Source organism: Diadema antillarum, unplaced genomic scaffold (assembly GCF_040938485.1).
Source record: "Diadema antillarum isolate AM-2024a unplaced genomic scaffold, OU_Dant_1.0 seq00000839_RagTag, whole genome shotgun sequence".
Classification (NCBI taxonomy): Eukaryota; Metazoa; Echinodermata; class Echinoidea; order Diadematoida; family Diadematidae; genus Diadema; species Diadema antillarum.
In genome coordinates this window covers 672,317-684,356 of record NW_027271715.1, presented here as the reverse complement: position 1 = coordinate 684,356, position 12,040 = coordinate 672,317, and the positions used below count along the sequence as shown (strand labels likewise).

The window sequence follows — 12,040 nt, the reverse complement described above, 5'->3', positions numbered from 1 at the left end:
CTTCTTGTCAGAGGGTTTGGGGAGAAAAAAAAAAAATGAAAAATAAAATTGTACGACTAGTGACCCATCGTAATTAGTTAGGCCTAATACCCCACCGCTTAGCAAAAAGCAAGATCCGACCCTGGGTTAAAAAGAGGGGAAACTTCAAAATGGAATAAATTGCACACAGGCGTGACCATACGTAGGATAATAATTCCCCTCCCCTTTAACTGGTTGGGGGGGGGGGGGGGGTGGGAGCAGGAATAAAGAGTTCAATTTTCAGGGGAACATGCAAGTGAGGCCTGCGAGGGAGGATGTGGGATGGAGGTTACAGTGTGAGCATTAATTTGTATCTATACTTAAATTCAACAATCTGGTGCGCGTGCAGTGAGGATAGAACATTAGAAAATTTTCAAATCAAAAAGTAGGAGAAAATCGTGATAGGCCGTACTTGTCACCTCTCTCTGTCCATAAGTGCGTCTTCTTAAGTCTACGGAGGTGGATATAACGCTCACGGCAATAAACGGCAGTGAATGGAAGCGTGATCCAGAATCAGATAAAACGAAAATGCCATCCCCTATGTGTATTAAAAATGTAATTTATAAGCAAAGACAAGAAAAAGCAAGACAGTCACGAAGTTTTGAAACTGTTTAGCCCTCAAGCTGATGCTTTATAATTAACCATATAGGCTTAGGCCCTATTAATGATTTCTCGATAGCGAATGGCAAAGACTGCAAAAGTGCTATTCTCAAAGTCAGATTTTTGCGGTGGTTTAAAAGCGTGTTTCTGCATGCTAATCAACTTGTTTGAAATAATATGTGGAAAGGGGACAAATTATTTTTCTGTTGATATGCAGCGTACTCACACTCAGGGATAGGAAGATATTATGCACTTGGTGCAAAGTACGTACAGACCCAGCGCTGTACTTAGCAAACCGCAATTTTGAAGTACGTTGCGTTAAATTTTTGTCGATAGAGTCTACTTTCTAATTTTTCAGTGAGAAGAGGAGATAGGCCTATCCCACATGTACAGATCGATGTCTAGGCCTTTTGAGAGACGAACGCGTGGCAGAAGCAAAAGCGATGACCTTAATCCCGCCTCCCCCCAACCTGGAAAACGTGAGAGTATAGACTATAGACTCACAAGCGTAACAAAACAAGCTGAAGCAAAAAACAACAACAACAACAACAACAACAACAACAACAACAACAACAACAACAACATAACAACAACAACAAAACACACAAGCAAACAACACAAAAAGAAACAAAACAAAAACACGCAAATGGAGCGTCTTTCGGTCGGCTTTTAAAATTTACTTTAACTTTTCTATACGTTCATCTACAGATAGAAAGAAACAGACAGCATGCAACCAAGATCACTTCTAGTATTCATTTAGCAGTCACCATCACAGCATCAGGTGCAAAAGAAAAATCGGATCCAATGAATTAGCAGCTAACAGAATCCATACAACGTGACGAGGGTACTCTGATGTAAAAAAGGGATCGCATCTGCCGTGCGTTATGGTGTTAAAGGCGATCACGGTGGAATATAGATGTAATTCAGTTTATGATATAGTCAATACGGCATGACATGCCTATCAACATAGACCTACTTGCTGCCGTTTTGAAAAACAAAAAACAAAAAAAAAACATCGAGACAATAATTTGTGTTCCTGCAGGTGATGGAGAATCTACTTGTAAAGAAATTAAATTAATTTTTATCCATCAAAGTTGGGTCTATACAAATCATATCTTATCTATTCATTCTGTCAATTTTGGACAGATATGACTAAGATAGATCCTAAATTCTTTTCCTATCGACTCCCATGAATAAGTAGTCCACTTAGATTTATCATTTCCAGACTGAGGGATTTGATATTGCATACACTCCTCAGTCCTCACTCAGTCGTTGTGAGCTACATGAACGTCGGCCAATATAATTATGGCCTAGTCAAAACCCACGTAAAAGAATGACAAGACAGCGAACTTCTTTTTCTTTTTCTTTTTTTTTTATAGGAAGCAGACTGGCTAGCAATAAAAGTGTGACTGGCATAGTAGGGTTACAGAAGTGGCAACCACCTATTTCCTTAGGCTAAATACGTGAGGTTATAGGCCTATATGCTGACAAGACTCACATAGTATAAAATTTTGCCCGAAATAATCCTCTAATTCTGTTGCAAGTTAAGATGTAGGCTTATTACATCGACGGTAGATAAAAAGGTTACAGCTCGTTATTCCGAAGGTTCGTTATTCCGAAGGCTCTTTATTCCTAAGATTCGTTATTCCGACGGTTCATTGTTCCGAATTTCATTTTCGGATTAACCAATCTTCGGAATAACCGACGAACCTTCGGAATAACGCCACAAATTTTCGGATTAACGAACCATTTTTCATTTTCGGATTAACAAACCTCTAGGTATAGAGAATTTGCGTGTTTCGGATTAACGACCCTTGGGAATAACGAACCTTTGGAATAACGAACCTTCGGAATAACGAACAGCACCCGATAAGATTGTGGATAAATAATCATCATGAAACGACCGTGTTTGACGTTCACTTTATGTTGGGAGAGGGGATGTCGATAATCCCCCCCCCCCATTCAATTTAATTTTGAAATGACTTTTCACATTACTAGAGCTCTAGTTTATCCGGACAGAGTGACCTGGGTGACCCCAACATCATCATCGTCATCGTCATCGTCATCGTCATCGTCATCGTCGTATCGTCATCACCATTGATCAGACTGGCCAACTAGAGATCACCATTAATGTTTTAATGTTTTATGATTCTGTAAATTTTCTTGGTGTTACATTGACTAGCACTTTAAGTTGGAAGGAACATATTAATTCTGTTTGCCAAAAAGTGTCTCGTTTTGTTGGTTGAAATATGAATTGCCAAAGTCTATACTATTCATCTTATATAATTCTTATGTTTTATCACATTTGACATATTGTAATTCTATCTGGGGGAATACATATTCTTCCCACTTGCAAAAGTTGATAGTTTTACAAAAGAAGGCTATACGTATCTGCACTGGCTCTACATATCAAGCGCCTACATCTGAATTATTCAAATCATTGAAAACACTGAAGTTAATAGATATAAATAAGATGCAAATTGCCTCGTTTGCAACGTTATCATTCACAAACTCTCCCTCCGTATTTTATGAATATGTTCATGATTAATGCTGATGTCCACACTCATTATACTAGATCATGTTACCAGATTCACCGATGGTCTTTCTCAAATGATAGGTCCAAATATTCATTACGGTATATTTGGACCTGTATTGTGGAATGATTTGAACGTGAACCATGTTTTTAATGTACAATTTAATAATATTTTAAAAGAACAGTATAAAAGATTCTTCTGAGTTTATACTGAAGTTCTATGTGAAAGTATCGGTTTTAGATTTTGGGTGATATCCTTATGTATCTTGACCATGTTAATTTGTTTGTTTGTTTGTTTCTGTATTTTTTTTGCTTGTTTGTTTTCTCAGTTCAAATCTGTTTCTATACATTATTAGGTATGCACAGTCTTACAAGCCATTTAAAGGCTTTCTTATGTGCATTCCATTTTTCATCATTACAGTTGTGTACTTTGTGCTGATTTGTATAGCATATGAATGTAACAATACCTTGTGTTAACGTTGTTTTGACTTTTATATGTCATGTGTTTTTTTATCCTTGTGGAATGATGGAAATAAACCATCAGCAGCACCTTCGGTTTCAGTTTATTTTCACAAACATTCACATAGTTAGCAAACACGCACAAGCGGAAACGTGAATAGACCTACGGGCTACATCAGACAGTAAAAAGTGTTGTGATCACCATCCATCAGCAGCGGTCACTGAAATCTGAATTCATCATCAACGTCATGAACATCATCACAATTTAATCATCACCCGAATGACGCTCTTTGCCATTATCCGCACGTATTTCTGGAGGCGAGGTTGTTCATTGCGCAACATGTCAACAGATGACAGGTCCGAATCACGTTCCCATACTACACGTATGTACACTGCACTACTGCACTGACTGTTTGTGTTGTGTAGCGGTACGTGGAGTGCCGTGCAGTGGTTCTCTAACTTAATCAACTCTTTCACGGCCTATTCTTCCGTAGCTTCGTAGCAATAAATATCTGTACTACAATACTATACAATGTACTAGTACTGTAGCTTCTTGCTAGCTATTATAGCCACACGTGGCCCAAATGATGCTATCCAACCAAATACGTCAATGCTGAAGTGGACAGTCCAGTCAATATCTTTGGAAGTGGGCACGGCAGCTCAGGCAGCAACCCCGGCACGCGGGGCGCCTGTACTGTATATGTTATACGCTGGTGCTGGTGCGGTTAGGTAGACAGATCACGGTAAGCCATGCCCTACGATAAGAGAATGCCACCTGGCAGATGGAGTGGACATGTATTTAAACCAGCAATCGGCAGTTGTCTATAGGGCCCACGCAGTAAAAATATGCACTTTAACGCATCATAATTATAACAGTTGTAGGCACCTTGAAGTTGCGGGGCGCTGTTAACCAGTGGCAGTAACGATGATACGTGTTGGGGTCGCTGGACGCTGGTGCGGTTACCTTGAAGTAAACATATATTGAATACTGCAGTCCACACCGTTCGCAGTCCAGAAACCCATTTATGCTTGTTGTATTTGTGCAATACTATATGAAAGATGCAAATTGCATCCTGGCTGGGGCCATGGCCAATGGGGATGGGGTGAGGCCAAAATAGTTATGTCACATTACAGGGATATGAATGTTAATCTCAAATATGTGATGTGAATCATTTTGTTGTTGTTGTTCATTGTAACAGATCAAATGGAAATAATGTGTGGCTGGATTCAGATGTGAGAAATGTGAACCTCGAGACGTCAGCACCTAGAGATGGCCATATTAATCTAAGAAGCAAGTTTGTGACCTCTGCCTCTGATCCTGACTCTCTCCAAGCACGATAGCGAGAGTTTATCATGATAACTGCAGACTACAGACACCTTGGGTACAGACTGTGCCATAGCTATCATGTCCTCACCAAAGGCTGGCATGGCCAAGCTGTGCTACACCTCTTTCACACATCATCGGCCGCCTTAGGCTACCGTATCAGTCAGAATGTGCGGGACTGCTACCAACTGCTCAACGTCTCTGAGAAAGCTAGCATCGTGGAGGTGAAGGAGGCCTACTTTAAGCTCGCAAAGCTGTACCACCCAGACAGCAAGAGCAGGCAGGCCGACGGTAACAAGTTCAACCAGGTGCAGGAAGCTTACAGCACCATCTGTGTGCACATGGAAAAGATGGAGAAACTAGAGAGGAGGAAAGGGGAAGCTCAAGATGAATTGGGAGACAGGCAGGAGTTTGACATCAAGCACACTGCACCACAGCACCGACAGTACCTGGAGTATGAAGGCATCGGCTACGGCACGCCAAGCCAACGGCAGAAGCAGTATCAGAAGCACCGGGCAGTGAAGGCAGCTGATGCGGTCAGCTCTCATCGAATGTACAAGATAGCCATGACTGATGAGAAGAGCCTTGTAATCAAGGATAAGAGAGCAGCTCGCAAGATTAGAACAACCAATGTCATTGAGAGGCTTGTTGAAGATCTCATTCAGGACTCCATGGCTAGGGGAGAGTTTGATGACCTCCCTGGAAAGGGGAAACCCCTCCCTCCCAAACCCACCTACTGCCCTTACATTGATCTTAGTACCCACCACCTCAACCAGGTCCTCGTCAATAACGGCTATGCACCAGAGTGGATCCAGCGGGAGAAAGAGATCCGTAACTCACTCAGTGATGCAAAGAAAGCTCTTCTGAAGGAGCGCCGTAAACTGGGACCAGAACCGCTCAATGATTTCAACGTGAAAAAGTGGGCGGGGCTTCAAATTGAATTTGAAGAGTCAGTGAAGGGGATTAACAAAATGGTGAATGACTTTAATCTAATCGTGCCTATCATCAAGTTGCAGATGGTCCATATTTGTCCCAAGAAGGAAATCGCCAAGGTTGTCTCAGAATATGATAAAATAGCAGCAGAAAATACTCAGGAGGAGCCTGTGACTGAACAGGTTCAGTTGGCTGGGGATGAGGTTGCCGTTATGGCTGGCAAAGTTTTCTCCAGTTTGTCCATACTTCTCTCAAAAATGACAAGTCTTTTTTTTGACAGAGAAGGAGAAAGAGTGAAAAACAAATGATATGAGTTAACTTAGACTTTCTTAACACATGATATTTGATGCGTTGTACAGTGCACTCCCGTTATAACGAACATGATTGTAACGAAATTTCGGTTATAACGAAGTAAAAATTCGGGCCGTAACATTATCCAATTTATGTATTCTTATTGTTTATTTGTTCGGTTATAACAAAATTTCGATATAACAAAAGAAAACTGCCGGTCCGGAGGACTTCGTTATAACGGGAGTCCACTGTATGTATCACCGTAATGAACCGTACTTTACAGTGAATTCATACAATGATATTTGATTGTCGACAGACATTTAGGATTATAATCATTCAGTCAATGATTACTGGACAGGGTTCAGGCTTATATTCCTCTGAAGATAACGGATTAAGACGAAGGGTTTATCTTTAATATTTGCTCTGTCAACCAATATTGTTAATTATCTACAAGATCTTTTGTCCAGTGTGGTTACTTAATTTTTCCTTTTCATATACCTCAGTTCAGGTATGGAAAAAATAACCATTAGCATAACATCTACACAAAGCATACACAAGGCACACTAAACAAACATAATGTATCATCACACTGCAGGAAGAACTAATGACAAAACATCAAATAATCAGTGGTCACCTATTATTCTTATTGTTTGGGTGATATGCTTTCATGACAGTCAACTTCACAAGGGAAAGGGTTTGTGAATTTGCATTACGTTTTGCATATATATGTTATATAGCTGTATGTGCATATTTTACAGTCATTTTTAGCTTCCCATTCACAGTTAAGGAGCTGCTCTTGAAGAAACAAGCAAAGACAGGTTACTACTAATGTTATGTAGTTCTGAATTTTTGTTTTTGTGAATATGAGTGAGTGTGCTTAACAGTTGAAATTTTACAAACCTCCTGGATTACAAAGTTTTAGGGCTCAAATTGCTGCTTCTTAAAACAAATGTTGGTATTTATGTGGCTAATGATTTTTAGTTTCTTGTTATATGCCTGAAATATTTCTTTGTCACAAGACTAAGAGTGAGCAGCATCAAAGTGCACTAGTTAAAACGGTATGAGTATGTATGAATTAACGGGGCACCCCACTCATTGCATTTTAAGTAAGTACATGTGTGTGATGTAAGTTAAGGATTATGCATACATGTTATTTTTCTGTTGATCTGAATTACATGGAAATTAATTAATATCTAATGATATTATTGCAAAGATTTTTTGAACAGTGTGTGGCATAATTTTCATAATCCATCAGTCCTATATACATGAATGACAGATGATTAAACTTCTCAGGGCCAGTCAGTTAAGATGCTATTAACATCTTAAATCCATTATAATTTCTTGGGGAATGAGAAAGTTCAAAGTGCAGCCAGTGTATCATGAATCAGTCATGTGTGAGTCCTGCAATGTTAGCTTTGGTGCTATGCCAGCCGTACCTCTGCCGCTAATCATTATTGAATGTCAGAGATCAATTTTTTTTCCTTTTTCCTATTTTGGTGTGTGTGTTGGGGGAGGGATGTGGATTGGTTGACCTACTCATGATTGACTGCCTTCCTTGATATATGGGATCCTAGAGTTGTTATAATAAGCTGCTTGGTACCACTGATATTTCCTTATTATATCAGGTTTCTTATTATATCAGAGATAAAAACAGAAGAATATAAAATGAATGGGTCAATCAGGTACTGGGTACACTTGTATCTCTCTGTATCTGACTTCGTTATGACCAAGTTCCACTGTACACTTGCAATTACGATGGTCCAAAGAGCCTTAACGAGGGAGAATTTGATTTTATTTGAGAAAATAAACATGACTCTTGAAGATTTTGGTTCCTGTCCATCGCTATTGTCCAAGGTTTTAGCTGTCATGCACTGATGTTTCCATCAGTAATGCAACATGAACTTTAGAGAAGAGTGTGCCTCAATGTACTGTATATTGTGAGTGATAGCCTCGGTGTGTATATTGTGATCGATAGATGAATTCTGTCAATGTATTAGTGATCATGGCTTTGAGCCAGAATGAATGATGTAATAAAGTGCAATGATGAACTATATTGTCCTCTTTTGTCTTGCTTTTGTTTTGTAAGGGTTTGATAATGCAAAGTTTCACTCAAGTTAAAATAGTCATGAAGTTACCAAAACAAGATCATGCACCACTTCCATGTTTTGACTTTACAGAAAGGGATTTGCGTGCATATTACATGCATACAAATTACAATATTCTTTACTCTGAACGTCAAGATATTACTCTACCATATGTACGATGTATTCTTCTGTCAAAATATATGATACATGTACATTTTGTAGTAGCTTCTTTTAACTAACACACATAATAATGAGTGCATGTCGGCATGTATAAACTTACAGTGATAAGAGAAGAGTTAAATGCTGATTAATTCTCTAAATTATTGTGCAATTTCATGGAAACATATTAGGCCCTACAGTTAAAATACTATCTGATCATTGTGTTCGACATTATTTGTCTCTTTACAATGTTCATGTGTCTTGTTTCTTTGTTTTATTATATATATATATATATATATATATATATATATATATATATATATGATTCACAACAGTAGTTCAAAATATATATACATATATGATATTATTTTGTCTGGTGTAGAGGAATGCTGTGTTAACAATACTTGACACTTAGTGGTGACAAGATTTCTCGCCCATGGTCTGGCATGGAGAGACTGGAGAGTGATGAACCTGTGTGGAATGAGAATGATAGAATTTGTTGAACCCAGAATTCCTTTTTTTTTTGCTGCCACTTCTATCCCAATATCGGCTGACAAAAAACACCTCAAACAAACAATCAAATAAAACAAAACAAAACACATACACAACACAACACAAACAAACAAATGAATAAACAAACAAAAACGAAACATGAAAAAAAGTCTTCACATGATATATGCCAATTCTGGCAACGTTGGGCTGGGCCCGAGACAGAGTGCTAGGAACATATTTTGTGGGTCTTGACACGTGATGGCGTTTTTCACGGGTAGGATTCACAGAACTTGACTGTATGCATGGTATAGGCGACCGCTCCGCTGATGCTTGGTATCCAGCTAAAAGTCTGGCAAAACACTGAGGAATAACGTACGAACGGATGTCAAGCACATTTTTGCCTAAAAGTGCCATTTTAGGGCTAGTGTAATAGAATGTAAGAAATCACGATTTTCGTCGAAATAAGTAATGCTTGATAAGTACCTTTCAAACTCAGTGTTATTTTCAATTTGAAGCTAGAAACCTGACTGAGTGATGTACATTTGAAAGTTAGATATAACACACACGATAGTCATGTACTGTGCAAAGAAGCTTAAAACTGTGATTTATACAAAATAATACATGTAGTTTGTGAAATCTACCAATATTCTAAAGTTATTGTTTTTTTAATCAATCTAAATTCTTCCATCTAAATGTGTTTTTTGTTTGTACATATTTCATGAAATAATATTATGTTATAATATCCCACGCAGCAAAAAAAAAAAAAAAAGTAATACAGGCTGTAATAAAAAGTAATAAAAAAGAAGAATGATTCTAATCTAGATATTAGCAATGAAACCTAAATAAGAGGTACACATTGTTGACTATCTGTTCGGAAATGGTTGTCATGGAAACTGTGAGAACAAATTACACTTGGGAAAAATTGTAATACCAAATCCCCCTCCCTGCACCCTCACCCCCTTTTATACTGCGTAATTAATGATCTTTTTTTTTTTGTTCTCATGAGGAATGACTCTTTAACATCGTAGTAGTCAAGAAGTGCTGAGAACGACACCAGTTGCCTGTCAATTGATGCATCTGAGGTCATTACCGCCCTTGTGCATGTCACAGCCTCTAAACACCGTCTTCCTTCCCTTGCTCTCTGAGAGTAATGACCTCACCCTGATATAATGTGTTCACAAAGATTACTGCCTCCTTTTGTCAGCACTGATAGAGCGAGCTGCTAATCCTATATATTGCATTACTATACCCTCCAACCCTGGGCTTCCAACTTAAAGCTTGGTCCGAGTGACCTCAGCTTCAAATTGTACCTAGAATCTATTATAGATGCGTCAAGAAATATAGAAGGAAAAGAAACTAAAAACAACAAAACAAAACAAACGTTTACACTGCCTCAAGAAAGCATCTCATGGCGATCTAAATTTGTGGTGTTAAACTTCTCCATCAAAAATGTTAGATTCAACACGGCAATCAGGAAGGCGTGTGTATTTCACGGAACTCGATAGGCCAAATACCAGAATAAGCGTTCGTATTCATTTGATCAGGACATAAAGAGAATTCAGGTAAAAGGATCATGAAAATGAAATCATGTCTCAGCACTTGACTCACACAGTAGTATAAGTCATATTTCTGAAAACATTCTTTTTAATGAGTTAAATTAATGTGTAATCAAAATTTATGATTCCTTATAGATTCTGCTATGAACTGTTACTGTGCCAGTACAATACATTCTTATGTACTGCAAAATGTTTTGCCTTAAACCTACAAACTGCAGCAGTTCGAGACCGAGCATAACTTGCATGTTCCCTTACAATGTCTTTTGTTAGTCGCATTAGTAAAACGGAAACATGCAAGTTATGCTCAGTCGAGTGCATGGAAGGTGCATTCCAATGTCTTTTGTTAAACATATTAAATTAGTGTTTCAGCAATGATTGCCAGATGAGCTCAGGAGCAGAGTATTTTTTGCTTGGAAGGTTTTCTCTCTCTCTCTCTCTCTCTCTCTCTCTCTCTCTCTTTTGTTGTATAAAATCTGAAATAATGTGGTAGAAAAATTTCCTATTGAAAGCATGATGTTCGTTGCGCCACAAAAGTAATGTTGAGGGCATCACGAATCAACACAAAACAGCCAGTGTCAGCATGCATTTGCATTATACAGTTATAGGGCCTATTAGGCTCTTTAAGAACTTATCTCTACACAATGTCGTGATTTTAAAAGCTCGTTGCATAGTGCACTGGATAACATATATTTTATATGGAAGAGAGAACGATTAAGGAAGCAATTCATAATATGATTTGTTGATTTACGAGTAGGTATACGATCACATTGTCAGTATTTCGATACCATGAAAAAGCTCTTTGCAAGTAAGTTATTAAATCCTCCCCTCCTTCACATCGACAGATCAAGCTACGATTGCAATGTCCTCCCCCCAAAACACACACACACACACACACACGCACACACACACACACACACACACACACACACCAACAATACACATTAAGACAGTGTGAAATGTTCTTCAAACGCTTCAGTGAACTTGTAAAAAGAAAAAGAAGACTCTGGAGGCAGAGGTTTCTACAAAATAATGTACACACATAGTGGACTCCCGTTATAACGAAGTCCTCGGGACTTGTTGTATCGTTACATAAAGGTATTTCGTTACATCGAAATTTCGTTATAACCGAACAAATAATAAAGACATAGAGCAGGTAATATGTTACGACCCGAATTTTGCTTCGTTGTATCCGGAATTTCGTTATAACCGTGTTCGTTATATTAATGGGAGTACGCAAGTACACTGTACACACACACTGAATCAATGGCGGCTATACAAGAAGGGCTCGAAGTATAACATGATGAAAGACGAATGAAATATTTATCGTCACCTCGTTACTGATATTTGTCTCGCCACTACGAAACTCACTATTCAAATTAAATCACTTACTGTGGCTATTAAACCGCTATTAAATCAAACTTCATTGACCATCAGGTGCGAGTTTCTTTACTTTGTCTCCCTCTACCCACTCTAAATTTACAGATCAGCAGTTAAGATCTTAGCAAATTTAATTTGTAGAGGGAGACAAAGTGAAGAAACTCGCACCTGAACCTTCACCCCTCTGAAATAATATCTTTCTTTCATTCATTGA

At 38.4% G+C, this 12,040-nt stretch overlaps 1 protein-coding gene across 1 annotated transcript; it reads left to right on the top strand.

Moving 5' to 3' along the window:
* Positions 1 to 4,963: 4,963 nt before the first annotated feature.
* LOC139740172 (dnaJ homolog subfamily C member 28-like) lies at positions 4,964 to 6,175 on the top strand. The gene has a single exon (XM_071650760.1). It carries the CDS (start codon positions 4,964 to 4,966, stop codon positions 6,173 to 6,175), a length of 1,212 nt encoding a protein of 403 aa, XP_071506861.1.
* The last annotated feature ends 5,865 nt before the right edge of the window (positions 6,176 to 12,040 follow it).

What these genes read in the sequence shown, in the direction of transcription:
- LOC139740172 (XM_071650760.1), top strand. Translation starts at nt 4,964, where the DNA reads ATGATAACTGCAGACTACAGACACCTTGGGTACAGACTGTGCCATAGC.